Here is a 20,404-nt window from a genome sequence, read left to right on the forward strand (position 1 = left end):
TTCTAATATTCTGGTTTAGTGCTCAAGAAACATTGTTATTATTATCAGTGCTGAAAACAGCTGGTGCACAGAAACTTTATCTATTTGAAATATAAATATTTTGTAACATTACATATTGTATAACATAATGTTTGTCTTTAGTGTCACTTCTGCTTTAACCCCAGATGTTTTCAAACAATGATATTACAGTCTTACATTTCCCACAATTCACATGTATCGCCCACAGCATCTTGACAGTAACAGACAGGCTTAAAGTTGACATAGCTATTATTAGATTGAATCTTATCATTTACTTATTTAAAGGGAAGCAAGGATGAAAGCAGAGCCTCAATAATATGTTTGGACATATTTCTGCAAATAAAAGATTTAATATTGATTGCAAACCTTATTTCTGTGGTGAATCTGTCTGTTCAGGTCATGACTTGTGGTCAGATTGGTTTTCTGTCACATTTAAAGCGTTGGCTGACGTGACACTTTTACCAGTGAAAGCTGGGACCCTTTGGACTGAGGTTAATCAAAATGAAGTGTTTCAGCTGACCTATTACATCATGACCAGGAAAGCGTGCAATGCCTCATCAGACAGAAATTACCTTTTCAAATTCACCTGAGCAATTTGCAGTAAGGCATATCGCCACCAAACAAATCTAACTGTTTGTGAAGAAGGCCCTGCGCACTCAAATACAGACAGATGAAATATCTAAGACTCAAGCTAGTGCACTGTAATTGTATTTAGAGAGACCACAACAAAGATAGACTGGAGAAAAAATAAAGATCAAACCCCACAGAAATCTCTAGTGACAACCATCAAAAGTCTGCATGACTAAAATACTAATATCTGATGAGAGTCAAGACAAAAACCACACAGCCCAACCATGTGGAAACATATACTGTTTATGACAACCAGTGATCGATGATATACTGTATTGCAGCAGCAAGCACTCAACTAGACTAGTATATTACATATTTTCATATATCATTCTAATCATTCAAATGAAGATTAGGATTAACTGAAAAATCAATATTGGTACCCAACCCTAGCCACAATTAGTATGCTGTTAGATGAATAGCAGGAACAGGAGATGCAATGTAAAGTAAAATTCTGTTTTTTCTGGAAAAAATTCTTACTGCCTAAACATTACTTGCAGGACATTTTTAGAACAATCAGCATCTATACATCTAAACATTCCTGGAATAAGTTTCCTGTATGAGTCATAATGGATATTGGCATTAAGGTCACAGTTAGGCTTAGGAATGAGATTAATGGCTTAAACAATATTTTTCATCAAGAAATGTGTTGTAGGGAGAAGAAAAAATGTTATTCCATGAACATGCCCTATTTAGTGTATGCTTTTTATACTACAGTGACTTTAAGAGTAACCTGACATCAGTAAAACACTGATTGTACCTACGGGAGTGGAATCAGATTTACTGAAATACTCACCAGCAAAGTCACCACTTTCAGAGTAATTCCTTGCATGCCATGCTCGGCCCTGTTCTCCCTCAGACTGCCGTTCAGCCCACGATCAGAGTCCCACGTCGCCAGCTGGGAGACGGAGGAAGAGACTGTGATTGAGCTTTTATCAGAAAATGATTGCAAAGAAAGGAAGAATAAGAAAAAGATTTAAGAAGGAGGAAAAGGACAGTTGCTGAAAGCCAGGGATGACCGACCTTACATGACCTGAGTTTTTGTCCCAAAACATGTTTTCATCTATGGCAGACCCTTCATCATTGAACAGAAATCAGTAGCCCTTCAGGTCTCATCTCAGAGGGTCAGCTGTTTGTGCTTTTGTTACACGCCCAGGTGAAAATGTTCATTTAAGTGTGTGTGAGGTGGTCGCCTAACCAACAGCTGTCAAATTTTCCCCTTCTCTTTAAAAACTAAAAAGAAACACACACCCAAGTGTGCACGCACACACTCACACACCTGCCCTTTGTCGATATATGTTCACAGGCTGCTGATTACAGTCAATATCAGCACAGAAAACACAATAAAACAGAAAACAATACAAAAGAACAACTCTATCAAAAGTTTCTGAAATTTCTGAAGGCCTTGAAGCTGAACTGATGCCACTACAGCAACAAAAAAAAATCTTAATTTTTTTAAATTCCAAATTATTAAAATAACAGTTTTTATGCTTTTAGTTAAGATTAAGTTGTAACTTTTTGTATGGCGCAAATGTGTAAATGCAAATATTACAATGATGTTGTCAGAGCCATAGCCTTGTGGGTAGCACTTTGACTTCAACCCCACTTTGGAGAACTGGCTCCAGGTTCTGTTCTCCCCTCTCCTCTCCCAGTGTTTCCTACCTCCTTCCTACTGTTCTGTCCATGAAAAGCAGAAAGCTAATTTAAAAATATATATGATGATGTCATTGCAGTCGACTATACTTTATAAGGTGAACATCTTGGCTAAAAACAAGCAAATAATCAAACAAAAAAGCTCAAATACAATTAGTATGGGCTGAAAGATCAATTCAATCATAGTGAAACATAAAGTGCTGCTGTGAAAACGTCTCAATTAATATCCTGATATGAAAACTACTTTATTACTGAATATGCATATAGATAACATATAACATGCACATTCATCTTTATTCAATTTCGGTTTCTTTATATTATATTCCATGAACAAAACCACTCTCATCTTTATGAGTATTATGTGAATCACCACATTAGCAGCATATAAGCCAGTTTCTGAGCCAGAGGAGAAATGACAATGCCTATATTCTCCCTCCACAAACAATGACAGCATTTCTGTAAAACAGTGCGACACTTTAAAAAGAAAGCCGGGATGTGTCTATCTTTAAATCCAGACCCATTCATCATAATCCCAATATCCAGCAGGCCACTGCACTAACATCTTGAAAAGAAGTAACTCTGACCCTGAAATCATGTACGGCTCTTGTCTGGCCAGCGTTTGAGCCCACAGTCTTCTGTGAGTGACAGAATGACAGAGGCTTTAGAATCTGCCCCAATGACACAAATCATATATCTTCACTGCAGTGTCCAGTACACAGTCCCTGTCACAATAATAACCCTTACCTCACCTACAATAGCAGATTCAGCTTTTACAAGCAAGCTTAGATTTTAGATTATCAAAACACAAAGAATAGAGAATAATAGAGAAGAAAGAAGCAGAAACAAAGAAATAAGAAAGCACGGATTTGAAAAAAATATATTTTTAGGGATTTCTCTTCGTTTGTTCTGTAGTAGTGGGGAGTTTCAGTGTCATTTACAGCAAGTTATGTCCAATAGTGGTGACTCAAAAGAAAGAATTGACTCTGAATCATTGAAACTGACACACTATTTACCTATTTAATCCTTTACATTTGCTTTGCCACAATCTGTATTGTTAAAAGCGCTATATAAATAAAGGTGACTTGAGTTGAAATGAGTTTTTAAAACAAATCCCAAGCTGACGTCAACATGAAACATTAGCATATTGCCCACCCACTTGTTGGTCTTTTAGCATTGGTCTGAGTGAAAATGCAAATTCATTCTTTGCCACTGGGTTTTTAGCATTAAAATAGCAGTTTCCCCAGTGACGCTGTAAACAAAGCAGCACTGCACTCTCAAACGCTGCTTTTCAGCCATCACAGGCAAGATGAAATGAAAATGAGACAAATCGGACAAATCACTGCAGATTAGCATCATGCAAAGGAGGGGTTTGGAAAAATGAATCATTAAGCAAATTGTTTGGGAGTCGTTAAGGAAAAGGTAGAAATAAATGCATATTGTAAGACAATGAAAGTCTTATCTGACGTTGCATGCATGTCAACTTTTTGTTGGGGACTCCCAAAACCAAAATATGGACATTTCATTACCCATAATAGGGGCACTTAAAAAAAAAAACCTTCATTCATGTACAAATGAAACAAAGGAATGGCTTTATAAAAAAAAATATTGAATCATTGACTCAAGTGGTTTTTTCAAAAACATTGAACTATTCAGGTATAAAATCAGTTATTGGCAATGAAACAAGTGAATGTTTTCAACTGAAAATGCAAACTGAAGTGCACATCTGAAGGACTTTACTATGCAATCAGGCCATGAAAGAGGATATGTGAATGGCAGTAAAGCATTGCAGCTGATGCAAGTAGTTCACATGACAATGACAACATGACAGAAATAGTATGTCCTGGTTATATTCATACTGCAAACATGCTTAATGGTTATAAAGTACTAATTCAAAAGATGTACCTACTCAAATAATATGCAATTTTGGATGAGCCAGTGTCTCTATGAATGATTTATTGAACCATTCAGATAAGTGATTCATTCAAATTGATCCACGCAGGAATAAAACACTGCTGTCTATTGTTAGAAGATGCACAACAGTGATTCCACTTCGTTAGGATTTTTTTTCATTGGGTGAGCAAAAACAGACAGACACTGCAGATATTGTGTCTAAAATGTAAGTGCATTAATATTAACTTCTTGTTTAATGAACTGTTGTTTAAAAGCAATATCATACTCGCAATCATACAGCGAGTCTCACTGGCCAATTTGGCTCCACGGCATGAGATTCTCAAAGATTTTTTATTTTTTTTTAATTGAAGATATTTCAAGAGATTGATTGGTAAATAGTGTGATTTAATCAACTGTGCTATAGTCTTACTTTGGACTGAAGTTGAAACAGAAATGTAGCTGTTCAGTTGCCTTTAGAGAGCTGTAAATTGACAACTGTTCTGTTATACACATTTCAGTAAGCTGAAATAATTCCTCTATCTTTCCATGCCCTGGTTTCCCAGGTGAGACTGACAGGGATTTTTTTTTTCTGTATGCTTTCTCAATTTTTTTTTCTTTTAGCTTTTGCCTGTGCTGTTAAATAGTTAATCATGTGGGTGGTTGTTGACAGAGATAAGAGCAATGTGGCTTGTCCACTGGAGATGTTCTGTCAGTGAACACTTGAAAGCCAGATCTATACTACAGCACAAAAGAGATCTCCAGTTTGTGAGGATGTGTGTGTAGAATTACATTTACAAAATTTCAGTATCATGTGCCTGTTAAAGGTACAGTCCACTCTAATATGAACTTTGTCATCATTTATTTACCCTTCAAATTTTTTGAGAATTCTTGGTAACATTGGAATGACATGAAAGTGAGAATACAAAAAAAATTGTTTGGTAAACTACTACTTTGACCAGAGCAGTAAAGATTAATAACATATGCGTATCGTCACATTACCCAGTATTTACTTTGACAGGAAGCCCATTAACTCTTTCCCCACCATTGATCATCACTGTCATTTAGAAGACAACGCTTCCCTGCCAGTTTTTACGGCTTTTCGTGTTTTCACTGTTATACACTTGGGGGGTTCTTTTACAAATGTCCGAAACGAGTACAAACCTCCCGAACAAAAACACGTGAACAGGATAGAGAAATGAGCAATCTCTTATGTAAACATATGCATATTTCAAATAATGTGATCATCATCAATATATAACATATAAATTAAAACCGCATAATGTTACAGAGTAAAATGTTGATTCAGGAAGTGGTATATGTCTGTGCAAGCTTTGGAGGTATGGATGGAAGCGATTTACTGGATAATTGTACTGAATATTATCCAGATGTAGTTTTTGATAAAAATTTTATTTTTCTCAACGTTTTGTTTAGAATTACGCACTTTTATGAAACCTACCTATATTCAAGTGTTGATAAACAATAATGCTTTAAGCTAGAATAAATCATATATTTATTTATTAATTTATTTTGTTTTGAAAGTATAGGGTTTTGCATATGTATAAAGTATAAAGGTAAGATTCAGTTGTAACTAAAGTATATCTCTTGTCATTGCTGAGTGTTGTGTTGGCCACTTTGTACAGCCAGACTCTGAGCTGGTTTGTGCCATTTCCTAGACTCTTGTTCTGTCATCTCTTGTTTGTGATATTAGTGCTACAAGCCAACCAGGATCCCGCCTGTGAAAACACTTGAACATTTTGTCAAGTTTACAGCTTTTATTATTTGTGACTTGGAGAGCTGATGAGCTTGATGTCTCTACTTGAGCGTACATGGGGGAAAGAGGCAGAGGAACAAAGAGCCAGGGAGAGAGGATTACACACAAATGTTAGTGTACAGTAGGAAACAGAGACAGAGTCGTGCAGAGCAAATGCAGAGCAAAGGGGAAAGAGAAAGGCTTTTGAGGTGCAGAGATGAAGCTCAATTTCTTCCTGTATTGTTGGGCTGTTGACTTTTTATGATTCTGTAATCTGCTCTTTCTGTGATTGGTAAGAGAGCAAGAAAGAGAGAGAGAGAGAGAGAGAGAGAGAGAAAGAGAGAGAAAGAGAGAGAGAGCGATGTCTTTTAGCCTCTTTATTCAGTCTGTGAGAGAAACTCATTACCATTCATCAAATCAAATGAGACTCTCACTCTCATGAGTGATAAATTCATCTCATTTCTGCATCATCAAAATATACAGAAAAAATATCTGGCACAACTGTGCTGCTTTGTATGCAACTCACTGAGCCAATTTAAACATATTATGATGGATATATTATTGTTTGAAATGTTTCAAAGCAGGCCTAATTATCTGTTAAAGAGAAAAAACTAATTATAATACAATTTTATCTACATTTGTAAATAGTTTATAGGATTTTTGTAGAGTTTGTAAAATTGTTTTTCTTTTTATTAAAAAAAAATCATAATTTTGTATACTGTACAGTATGTATGTGTGTGCATGCATAACCTCAGTTTGATCATTCATTCGACTCTTTCTGTCTAAAGCTTTACAAGAAATCTAAAATGGAAATTAAATCTCAGGCTTTTGAATATGATATTGTGATGCCATACTTCAGTGACTGAATGTTGAACAGCAGACAGAATATATAATAATAAATATACTGTGTATATGTGTTAAAAAATAAAGAGCATTTCAGTTTTTTTCTTGCTTTTTTCTCACACTAAGACACGTGTATCCTTTGAGACCCATGATGTCAGCTGTGTGCTTCTTTTCACCAGATGCTCACGGGAGTGTGTTGGGGGGTGGGGGCTTGGTGGGTTGGTGTTAGAGGCTCATTAAGGCTCTTTTCTCCCAGATTCACTAGCAGCCTGCGGTCAACCCATTGCCATGGGAACTACTTAGGTAACTGTGCAGAGGTCACCTACATTGGCTTGGACAGACTCGAACACAATACCTGTGTTCGTCAAAGCACCCACTTTTAGCCTGATGTTGCTGAGATCATCTTTGTAGCTTTGGCCCTATATCTTTTTTTTCAAGCATGAGCAGGACAAGATGACAAGATCTGCTTAGTCTCTCCCTGCTTTCACTTTCTTGTTTATTAAGATGATTAAATTGTCGAATTAACCTAGTGTGCTAAAAATGTCCTGTCAAACTGAATCATGCATCAGGACTGAATAATCCATCACACACTGCTGCCAATATTACATCACTATACAATTACTATTATTTAATAATCAACTGAGAGGCTTGTCAAGTTCATCAACCTTTCAGAAGTTTCTATTCTCTGCACCTGCTTCCCACATGAAGGTGTTGGGCTGAACCACTCTGAGCAAGACTGGGAGCAGATCCATCTGGTGAAGATGCTCGGTTTCACAGTCTGGATTACACCGCATGAGAACAGACAATTTAATGAAAAGAGAAGATTAAAAGAAAGTGAGCGAGGGAGATAGGGAATGACACAGATGGAATTGGTGAGAATGAGAGAAAGAGAGAGAGAAAATAACAGCTCTGTCTTCATTATGACAGTAGATTCATCTCAACGTCTGGCTGAAAAATAACCTTCTCATTCCAAACATCCAGTATACTAGCACATTTTATTGCTCTGTAGAAATCGTTGGGTTGTCAGGCCAACTTCTGGGTGCATCTGAACAGCTCAGTTCATATTGATTGCTCATTTGTGTAAATATATGTGTGTATTTATAGTTTAGGTATCTCCCTAAACTTACTGGTTAAATCTTTTGTGCTCTCCAGAAGTTTGCTTTGTGCAAGTGAACGACGCCTTGTGGTGCCATTCCAAAAAAGTTCTAAATCACTCTCGCGGACCTTTTCCTGGACTGTGCCCAACTGGTGGAATGACCTTCCAATCTCAATTCGTACAGCGGAGTCTTTACTCATTTTCAAGACACATCTAAAGACTCACCTTTTTCGCCAGCACTTAACCAACTAATACTAGTACTTTCCCCTTTCTTGTCCTTCATATTTATAAAAAAAAAAAAAAAAAAAGAGAGAGACTTGTCATGGCACTTCTCTTGTTGACCTGACTGCTTCTATTGTTCTCATTTGTAAGTCGCTTTGGATAAAAGCGTCTGCTAAATGATTAAATGTAAATGTATTTGTGTGCGCTTGTCCATATGAGCCACTAAACCCATATTTATTCAAAATTTATTGGTCAATATACCATGTTACTGTTGCATTTAATATTGCCATAACCATACTACGCATACTCCATGTTAATATAAATGATGTAATAATATATTTACAATATAAAAATACTGTAAACAAAAATAATTAACAATAAAAATGTGTGAGCTACTGTCATACCAAAAATAATTAAATGTTTTTTTTCTCACTATTTTAGTCACTAATATTATTACTATTGTATTGATAATTTATCTTATGAAAAATATTACACTGGCTATTATATTGCTCCCATAAAAAAAGTATAAATTAATAACTAAATAAATAAATACATAATTTTATTCAATGTAGCATATAACATCTTTCACAATTAAAATGCATATTCTGAAAGAAAGAAAGAAAGAAAGAAAGAGGAATGAAGGGGAAAGCATGGAAAGATGAACCTACGGGAATAGAGTGTATGTGACATGCAGAGAACCTCTATGTGGGCTTTAGAGAGCCTTAAGGAAGAGACATTGTTTTTAGAAGAGATCAGAGTGGAGAAATGCATATTCATGCTGACGGACAGCAGAATGTGTGTGTATGTGTGTTTATTATCTGTTAGTGTAATGTTGGACAGTAGGGGTGCTATTGTGTGTGTGTGAATGTGAAGTCATTAGCTCTCTGTGTTTCTTGCCAGAAGGAATGGCCATGTTCAGCTTGCACACTCACTAACATTCAGGCTAGAAGATTGAGACTGTCTGGCATGTGATAGACTCATCAGCCCTGCTAAAGACCACAGCCATGCTGCAAAGCACTTCCACTGCACTGCAAGCATGTGAGTATGAGTGTGAGTGCATCAGATGGACAGATAAAAGAGAACACAGAGAGACAGAAGCGATAATTAATTAGCTGTGTGTTGATGTTTGTGTGTTGATATTTGTATTTGTGCTGAGCTATTTGTATGTTTTTGTGTAAAAGTATCCTGGCCATGTTCCATATCAGTGTCTCCAATTCCAAAACACAGCAGGATCCATCATTCAGTTGCTCGCAATATCTGTCCTATCTGTCCATCTGCCTGTCTCGCTCATCTTGCTTTCAGTCCACTTATCTTCTCCTTTCAAATATTTTTAGTTGTGCATCATGATTTCTGTCTGGTTTTTGGAGAAGCGGATGCTCCCAGACTACAAATATGGCTCTGTTCTTTCCCAGAGTAAGTCTTCGTATTTATTTATTTTTTTGTTGGTTATCACAATGCATAGGTCAGGGTTTTGGTGGGTTTCCTAAGCCCCAATTGATGACATAAATATAAAATGTGAATGTAAACCATTCACAAATAATAAAAAATAGCTTTGTATGTTATGAAAAACAAATCCAAAGACCAAGGCCCAATCCCAATTCTATTTTATACCCCTTCCCCTTCCCCTTCCCCTACCCCTCTGCCTAACAGTTTAAATATTAAATCGCTAAATTAAATTTTTTCAGCAATGAGAAGATAAAATTGCTGTTTTTGAAGTAAACTCACTCATTATAAAGAAACTATCCCCCCTTAATGTCTATGGTGGTTATTGCTATGATCACACATGAAAATATGCTGTGGCACTATCGTGCAGTCTGTAATGATATGATAGTTTGTTTAGTTAGCCCATTTTTTTGCAAACATTTCTACAAATATCATGACCATAAATATGAACTCACAATTGAATGTAGTATAAAACACATTATTGCTTTTCAATAAAAATGTTATTAATGCCAATAATGCTAAAAGTTTATATTTTTGTTCACTCAGGCAGCCATGTTACTGCTTTAGCTGGTTTACACTAAGATAGTTCATACCCCAAATCTTTGTTTGAAGGGCTATCTGGCCCTTGCCCAAATTCCTACCCCTCCAACCAGTAGCTCCAGACTGTGAATTTATCACCTCCAAAAGTTGTGGAGGAATTAACGTGAGGAAAGACAATCATATGTCTATTCTCAGAATAATAATAAAACAAACACAATAGAACCATATAAAGGCTATTCATGTGAGAACATTTAAACTAAAGTATCTATACTTTATTAATTTGATCCACTAATCCACATAGAAAAAAACAGACATGCCAACTAGTAACTGACCTGATGCAGACACATAGCTGAAGCGGATTGATATTGTCTTGGTGGAGTGAGGGTTCATGTAAGGTAACGTGAAAATAAGCAGGGCAGTCTCAAATCTACCCCTATGGTTCTCAATTAGAACGCACTGTGGTCCCCCTTTTCACCACAGATTTGCGTTGCAAAGTTGTGGTGCGCTGTCGAGTTAGGGAGGTCTCTGCTTAGTATCATGTATATATGCCACCTAAAGCCATGCACAGAATTTTAATACATTAAAGTTGAGAAAGATCTGGAAAGTCATTGCAATACAGTCTGGGTTTCCTGACATAACATGGCACATCAAACTGTTTAACTAATCTGAATTTATGACATTTGTTAGTTTTTGATGTAATTTCATTCTTCCACATCATTTCCACTCACCCGCTTTACATCTTTTCCAAACGTCTCACTGTAACTGGTCCCTAGGATCTCAAACTGGACATGAGTGTTCGCTCCATTGCTTCGGAAGTCCATTAAACCAGTGAGCCCAGAAATCCGCCCCTGAAAAGAATGACAAATACAACTTCTGTTCAGAGATACATCAATTAAACCAGACCAGTCTTATTGAACGCTACTGAACTTCAGTAGGCTGAATTGAGGAAAATTGAACCAGATCGAATTAAGCATAAGTGAGATGAATTGTAAAGTGACTTTAGACCTTTTGGATCGTGTCTAGCATGGACCAGCCTCCATTCCAGGGTTTGGTTGACTTTCTCATACAGTTCAGACTGGCCATGCTGTGCCACTTCCTGTCCTCTAACTTCCGGTAGAAGGCATTGGCCAACATCAGCACACTGTCGTACAAGTACAGGCTAGACACCTAGAGACATAAACAACAAACAAATGCTGTGATTTCTTTACATGCACATCCCACACTTAATAACCTGACAATGTATAAAGTCATGTAAACACCTTAAAGGAATAGTTTTGTTTTTATCATTTACTCACCCTCATTTATGACTTTTTAATGACACTGTATTCTATTAGTTGAAAATATCATAAATGGTTTATGCACAATCCAATCAACACTTGTTATAAACATATGTTTTCTTTAAATTACAGCTTATGTTTTGTGTTGATATCCGTTTAGTAATTGACACACACACACACACACACACACACAATAAAAAATAAAAAAATAAAAAATAAAAGAATCATATAAGCATGTTTTTCTTGACTTTTTTCAGGTTTTTATAATGATACTTATCAGTGATGTACATGTCAACACATTCAAACCCTAATAAAGGCATCTATGCTTAGAGTTTGGTGTGAATGATGTGAATGGTGCATTATAATGGGTTTCTGAAAGTGACACTTCATCTTGAAACCAAAAGTATAAGAATCCACTGACTAATGAAAGGTCCTGTTGTACTTTCAGAACTACTTGATTACAAATTAAAATGGCTCTTTGCACAACCTCTAAAAAAACAATCTTGTGCATTGCTCTCTGTCAAATGATCTGTCCGTTTCGCCAAGTGTGTAGGCGGCCTAAGCCTAAAACATTCTAAAAAGTAACTGAATAAGGCTGAACGACCAAGCCAGGTACTAAAATTGTTCTCTAAGTTTGTGAACGTGTGTGAATGAGTGTGAGTGTGTGAATGTGTCTGCTGACTCCGTGTTTGAGACAGAGAGCAAGAGGAAAAGAAAGAGCGCTGCAGGAGATTTTTGCATGGCTCTGCTCCTGCAGAGATCAGCTGTCATGCTGAGAGACACCTGGAGAGAGAAAAGACACCCTGAATGACAGCGCTGTTATCGTCAAGAAAGACAAGAGTCTGGGGCTGCACGGCCAAACTCAATGTCCCCTCAGACATGTGATCCTGACAAAACAACACATTTATGAGCAGATCAATGTGGAGAGAGAGAGAGAGAGAGAGAGAGAGAGAGAGAGAGAGAATATGAAGGTGTGACTGAGTGAGGAAAGAATATAAGTAGGGGATGCTGATAGGAATAAAAAAACATTATTTTACAATGAAGATTACATATTCATCCAGGCTCCTTAATAGCAGTCTACAAGAGAGAAGACAGAGCTTGACTCCTGGTGCAGCCAAGACTGCACCCAAACTCTTTTTTCTAAATCCTTGACCCTTTTCAAACACAAGAAGGAAGGCACACAGGAATGAATTTGTCTGCCTTTATCCAGTTTGCATCCCTGCTAAGGTTGACATCTGGCCATTGTAGTTTAGAATCATTCTATATTTAAAGGAAAACAATTGTATTCAGTTTTACACAAGACATGCAATTTGTCCTTTATTTTAGCATCTTGCATCCATTCAACAATGAGCACCAATCGAAAAAGAGCACTTGTTGCATTTTCTTTTGCATCTATATATTCAGAAGTGTCAGTGTTAAAAGATAGAAACTGGAATAGAAAGCAAACCAGTAAAGATAGATATGAAATGATGAGTATGCTTTTTGTCAAAGGTACAAAATAAAGCCAATCAATACAGTTGTAATGAATTTCATTGGTTAAAAGTCATCATGAAATCAAAATCACAAATGCATATATATATATATATATATATATATATATATATATATATATATATATATATATATATATATTAACAAAGTCAAATGCTCTTATTATCTTTAATCAAAAACATGCAGTAATAAAACAATGTTCTGATTCAATAAGTCATTTCACTTGGATATACAAAAATATATCCATGCTATGACTTGATTTATAAGACAGGTTTTGGTCCCACTTAATTTTAATCATAATTTGCTTCCTATTAAGAGTTACTAAAGTAGTTAAGTTTATAGTAGGATTTAAAGGGATTTAAAATATGGTCATGCATGGGTTTATTATTGCTTTTTAAGTACTAATGAACAGTCTATAAGCTAGCAATATGCATGCTAAAAAGTAACTCATTAAGTTGGCTTGAAAAAGCCATGTTACTGAAATCCTATATAAACTTCTTCTTCTTCTTCTTCTTCTTCTTCTTCTTCTTTTAAGACTAAAATTTAAAATATATTTCCTCCTAGAGCTTTCAAGCTAAAACCACCAAACTTGCGTCAGACCTTCACACTGGTCTGACTCGGGTTGCTATATCTTTTCTAACTGATCTGGTTTACGGTTTTTATAAACCAGACTATCAAAACCACCTAAAATCCCATAGACTTTCATTGAAGGGGTTCAAACGTTATACAATAAGACTTATAATGTATTTAAGCTGTCTACTGCCATAGCAAAGTTTAAAACTCCCTAATGAAAATACAGCCTAAGCTGATCGGTTGCTTTGGCTGGTCTCCCAAGCTGATGGTTTTTAAGTGGTTTTAGCCACTGTCATGCTGGTCTTAGCTGTTTTTTACTGAATCAACTGGTTTTAGCTGGATTTATACAAACATGCCAACAACATGCTAGTAACTTGCTAATCAGGCAAGAAACATGCTTTTAACATGGTTTTAAAGTGATTTTGGCTACTTTCATGATGGTCTTAGCTGGTTTTAGCTGTTTTTTTTACTTAATCAACTGGTTTTAGCTGGATTAGCATAGAAACATGTTAACAACATGCTAGTAACTTGCCAATCAGGCTAGAAACATGCTTTTAACATGGTTTAAAAATGGTTTTGGGGCACTGTGACGCTGGTCTTAGCTGATGTTTAGTTGGTTTTTGCTGAATCAACTGGTTTTATACTACCATCACATTGGTAGACATGCTAGGAACATGCTAGTCACCTGCTAATCGTGTTTTCAACATGCAAGTCACTTGCTAATGATGCTAGCAACATGCTAGTCACTTGCTAATGATGCTAGCAACATGCTAGTCACTTGCTAATCATGCTAACAACATGCTAGTCACCTGCTAATCATGCTAACAACATGTTAGTAACTTTGCTAAACATGTTAATAACATGCTAGTCACTTGCTAGTCATGCTAGCAACATGCTAGTCACCTGCTAATCATGCTAACAACATGTTAGTAACTTTCTAAATATGTTAATAACATGCTAGTCACTTGTTAATAATGCTAGAGACATGCTAGTCACTTGTTAATCATGCTAATTACATACTAGTCACTTGCTAATCATGCTAATTACATGCTAGTCACTTGTTAAACATGCTAACAACATGCTAGTCACTTGCTAATAATGCTAATAACATGCTAGTCACGTGCTAATCATGCTAACAACATGCTACAGACATGTTAGTCACTTGCTAATCATGTCAATTACATTCAAGTCACTTGCTAGTCATGCTGGGAGCATGCTAGTGAAATACTAGCTTCAATCTTTCTGGCTAGGCTTTTTCAAGCCAACTTAAAGTTTGACCACAAACTTTACTATCTAGTTAATAATGAAATTGGTCTCTAAAGAAAAGTGTTGTCCTGATTTTTTTTTTTTTTTTTGTACACACACAATAATGTCAGTTACTTAAAAATCTTAGTCTGCATAATGAAGGCATCTAAATACAAAGCAGTTAAAACTTTAATGTGTTCATGTTGAGATATTTATGTACAGTCTGTTATGGTTGTTTTCTATAAAGAGCTAAAATGTGCCTAGGCAGAAGGTTAACTGACATACATGTTATGAATTGTGACAATTTAAAAATTGTTTAGTTTTGCAACAGATGCAATTACATTGTAAGCCAAAATCTAAGGAATTGCATCTCGAAAGCATTTTTAGCACTTAATTCAGTCAAGCAGAACTGTATACACAGATATAGCTACAGGCGTACAGCTGTGGCTGTGCTCCCTTTCAGTTTACTATGCGGTCAGCTTGTCACCAATGCTTTACTGAAATCTTAAGTGACATACGTAGTATAAAGAAATAGAAAGCATTACTTATTTGCTCTGCTGAAATTGGCAACCCTATCAAGAACCCCTCTCACACTGCGGTCATGGTCGTCTGGGCTTACAGCCGAGGCACGATCTGTTTGCTCATGTAAGAGTTATGTGAATGCAGAAAATGCTAATGTGTCTTTGACATAAGAACACATGGTTTTGACCTCGGAGGCACCTCATTCGTCCCCTAAGTGGTAAAGTGACTTCAGAATGCCCTGCCAGATGTCCGATTAGTCAGACATATCCTTGACATGGATTCAAGGCTTTGAAAGACTTGCAAGAACGTGGATTTATGAGTCAAAGCTTTTTCTGCCCGCAAGTGAGATAAAATATGCTATCGGTTTTAACTGATGTAAAGCAAAATCTTACACAGTTACAATAACCTGAATCGGTTGCTTCACTTCCCTGTGTGCTTCTGTGTGACTGTGAGCTAGATTAAATGATTCCTAACACAGTGTTGAATGACTTGGTTTAAAATCAGCTTGTTCTTTACTAAGAACTGCTGATACCAGAGTGACCAGGATGTGCTTGTGCAACACTGAAAACGGATTTTTGATTTAGGCCACTAAAAGGTCTGTAAGAAAGCTATCTGTTAAAAAAATATATACATGTATTATTTCATTTTATATAAAATACACTACCATTCCCAATATATATATATATATATATATATATATATATATATATATATATATATATATATATATTATTTATTTATTTATTTATTTATTTTTTTGTGTGTGTGTGTGTTTTGAGTCTCTTATGCTCACCAAATTAAAATAGTGATATTATAATATGTTATTAGCATTTTGCTGATACTTTATTAGCATTTAAAATAATTTTCTTTATTTTAGTATATTTAACATTTTAATTTATCCATGGACTTTTTCACATAATCTGTCAGAAATAATTTTAATACATGAATTTGATGCTCAAGGTATATTCCTTTCATTAAATATGCTGGAAATTGTGACTAACTTTTCTGGGATTCTTTACTGTCCTTAGGTGAATTAAATGAAATGTGCCATATCTGAGGAAAAGTATTAATTTCTTAAAATAATAATAATAATAATAATAATAATAATAATAATAATAATAATTGACCCCACACTTTTAACAATGTATATAAGTATTTTATATGTTACTGAAAAAAACTATTTTGTCAAAATTTACAGCTACTGTACATTTGAAAGGTTGTAACATATTTGGAAAAAAATCCATCCATAGCAAAACAACTGCCACTGCATGATCGAAAGCAGCCAATATATGACTAAACTAAACATCTAGCAGTAAACATTTTGAGTATGCAACAATTTTGATGACTCAAGCTTTAAATCTGAATGAACAAAACAAAACAATAAAATTAGGACATCAATTAGACATATAAAAGCATGCCACCCACTGAGCTTTTACTCAGCATTGCGTGAACTGTCAGCATGGCGCATAAAGACCCGTGGCCCGAGGGCTCGGAATCATAAAGCCGCAACCTCTTGAGTTAATTAAAACAGCCAATCTGCCACAGCACAGATTCAATCTCTTACTCCCTTCAACTTTCTGTGTATCGTTAGCACCAATGGAGGGGCACCAATGGAGAGGCATCCCTGTGGCTCCTAACATCTCACATATCTCCTCATCCTTTCTGTAATAACTCATTTGTCCTTTTGTGGTGCTGCTTTGGCATTAGCTGGTACGTAACCTTCTTCATTCATTAATATTTGAGACAGTGAGCCCCAGAGAAAAGACACATGGATTTGCCATCTGCTCTAAAAAAAAGGAAAATTGATTTTAAAACCCAAACAAGGTTTTCATAGAGCCAGAAACATATACACTTAATGTTTTAATGTTGTGTAAGGGAGAGGGAACATTTTTACAATTACAGTGTACCATCTGTGACTTAACAAGATAATATTTGTTAACGTGTAAAAGCATCAGGGCACAGGCGGCTAATCTGGTTCAGTCGTGCATAACCTTGTTTTGAATTAAGATTCTAAAGAAATTAAGCGATACAACAAAGAAAATAAACATGACAGTTACTGCAGTTATTATGCAGCCTTGCAGAAACTTCCAAACCGCAACTGCAAAACTATAATGAAAAGACAATTATAGATAAATTCAGACTTGAACTACTGGAGTAAATCTCAATAACACAGTGCAATTAACTCTTTTGCTGCAAGAAAGCAACTGTCATGTATCTTAAATATGGTATGAATACAAAATAACCTTTAGCAAAAGGCTGTTTGCACCTCATCACCGTCTCACACAGCTAGCACTTCTGGTCTACAGACTGTCTGAAGCAACTGACCAAAGTCTGTTTTGTTTTAATGTGCTCATTGCAGGTATGTCAGAAATATATTATACCGCAAAAATAGACCATCTGATGCTGAAACTGCTCTAAAATGACCTGAGCTGACCTTGACCTGCAGATCTATTTCTGATGAATGAGTGTGAATTCACTGCGCTGTAAAAAAAAAACGTTGCTAAGAAACGTACCTCTAGAGACTGCAGGTACCCTTCCTGTGGGTCGCAAAGCAGTGAGGAGATGCGATGGTTGTTCCTTATGCAGCGGATGTTGGTGTCCCTCCAAAGGGGAAAGATCTGTCGGATCACTGTCATCCGGCCCAGAGCGCTGTGGACAAGCTCCATGATCTCTGTGTCACTAACCTCCTACACACAGAGACAGACACACACACACACAAAGGTATAGTGTGAAAACAGACATATTAAAACCTACTGTCACAAAAAAGCAACCAAACAAATATATTAAACCCCTAGCTGTTCTGGGGACTATCCCTGCTAGGTAACACTTTATAATAACATTAATAATTTATAGATTTTTCTTACCTGTTACAAATGATCTGAAGGTGTATACAAGGCATTTACAACACTTTCTGCATCCCCTAATCAAAAATTTGTACTCATCATTCGCAGATCATTCACCCCAGTGTGTACACACACACAACCTGTAGCCAGCAGGTTTTTAAAACATTTACAACTAATTAGTATTTTACACATTTGTTTAGAGGGTACAGAATGTGTTGTAAATGCCTTCTATACACCTACAGATCATTTGTAACATGTAAGAAAGATCTAGAAATTACGTGTAACAAGTTTACAAGTGATTAATAGTTTACACTTTAGATTAGGGGATGCAGAAAGTCTGTGCTGATGAGAGAAAGGGTTTGACACAACCCACTGGAATCCCCTGACTCTAAATTATTTACACATGTTTATTAACTTAACAGCAAATAATTTATTAATCTTAAAAAAAAAAATGTTTTAGTATTATTGCATTTTTGGGCTTTTTAACAGACCAGCTTATAACTTTAACGAAACATACATAAATGATATACTGATAATTTACTAATGGTTTAATCATCATTTGTTCATGATTAACAAATGTTTATTGAGTTACTAGTACAATATTGACATCTCAATAATTTAAATGGGTCCCACTTTATATTAAGTGGTCCTAATATTTGTATACTTACATAATAACTACAGTAGATGTGCACATAGTATGTAACCACAGTGTATGTACACATTGGTAAATCTAGAGCTGTAATATATCTGTAACTACACACATGTAACAACCATCTGAATGGGTGGGTAAGTACAAAGGTGTAACAGGACATATATAATTTTTTTATAACAACAACATGTATAAGAGTTGAATTGAATGATTTGATTATAATATGTACATGCATAGGTATTAGGGCCACTCAATTTAAAGTCAGACCTAAATGACTTGTAAATGAATTGACAAAACACACAAATTGTTAGCATCAGTTATTAATTGCTTATGATTTTTTTTTTTTTTTGTAAATGATTAGTTCATCATTAACTAATCACTTACAATTGACTTACAACTGAATGTTATTATAAAGTTTTACAGATGTGTTGACAGCCCTTATAAACAATTGTAAAATCAGTAACAAGGAGGGTTTTTGAGTGGCAATATTTTATTACACATCAATATTTAGCCATGTTAAGACTGTAATAGACTATGTGGACACACTACATGATTCGAAAACACTAGGTATCATACACTTGCTGGAAGTAAATGACACTAGACAAACACTAAACGACTGTGGATCAGACACTATCAGACCTTCAAACAATTCTGAACACAGAAAAATCATGCAAAAGCATATGATTAATTGCTTGGAGATGCAGAACATGAAAATTAAAATGGGCTGGCAATAAATTTGGTGATTTTGTAATAGCATGATTTTTGCTGTCAAAGAAAAAAATGCAGTATGTGAGTGTAAATGAAAATATTACAATCAAAAGCAACACATAAATCATATATCAGTGTTAATACAGAAACAAAATTCAAGAAAACACAGCCAAGCGGGGGAAACAAATAAGCAAATGCTAAAATCCACGAAAAAGCTAATTTCTTGCATGTCAAAGTAGATGTCAATATCAGCATCAAAAAATATCGATCAAAAGGGCTTCAGTCTTACTTTAAGAAACAAAACTGAGGAAATAAAGGCCTGTTTGTTTAAGATGTAAAGCATATAGTTTAGTTAATGTATTCTTTGAGTACACACAAAAGGAATAGTTATAAACCTCATGGAGTTAAGAACTAAACCTCTCCCAATTATGTCCGGGAATGTGACGTACTGTACACGTACTGGTGGAAAAATAATGACAGCAGTGATGGATAGGACCCTTCGAGAATATTGTGCATAACAGTCAAAACACTTCTAAATATCGGCAATATTTAATCAGCTGCAAACTGAAAAATTATTTAAGGAACTTATATCAGAGGTACAATGAATGTCTAGTTTAAAAATCTATAAAATAGTGAAATCTCTGGAATGATGTTAAATTTAAACATGTTGCTTCACCTTCATGCACCTTTTTTCAGACAGTTTAAATACTTTTAGGCTCTACACATATTTTAATCTAAGCAAATTATTAATCATAAAAATATTACTTCACAAAAATAAGCTTCACTTCATTCTGGGAAGAGCATTGTGCTATCAAGCGCAAGGCTGGGGGTTCAATTCCCCGGGAACACATGATAGGTAAAAATTTTAGCCTGAATGCACTGTAAGTCGCTTTGGATAAAAGCGTCTGCTAAATGCATGAATTTAATTTTAAAAAACTGCAGTTGTTAAGCCCCTAAAGGAAACAGAAATCTTGATAACAGCATATTGAGCAACTATTGACCAATATCAGATCT

General features: G+C 35.6%; 1 protein-coding gene across 4 annotated transcripts in view; it reads right to left on the reverse strand.

The window, feature by feature from the left end:
- The window catches only part of grid1a (glutamate receptor, ionotropic, delta 1a), a 223,726-nt gene that overhangs the window by 19,689 nt on the left and 183,633 nt on the right, over positions 1–20,404 (reverse strand). For all 4 annotated transcript variants that reach the window (XM_052581350.1, XM_052581349.1, XM_052581351.1 and 1 more), the window contains 4 exons: positions 17,704–17,877; positions 11,088–11,249; positions 10,811–10,930; positions 1,442–1,543 (listed from right to left, as the gene is read on the reverse strand). In XM_052581350.1, coding sequence (XP_052437310.1) covers positions 1,442–1,543; positions 10,811–10,930; positions 11,088–11,249; positions 17,704–17,877 — 558 coding nt within the window. The remainder of the gene's footprint in view (positions 1–1,441; positions 1,544–10,810; positions 10,931–11,087; positions 11,250–17,703; positions 17,878–20,404) is intronic.

Source organism: Carassius gibelio, chromosome B17 (assembly GCF_023724105.1).
Source record: "Carassius gibelio isolate Cgi1373 ecotype wild population from Czech Republic chromosome B17, carGib1.2-hapl.c, whole genome shotgun sequence".
NCBI classification, from domain to species: Eukaryota; Metazoa; Chordata; class Actinopteri; order Cypriniformes; family Cyprinidae; genus Carassius; species Carassius gibelio.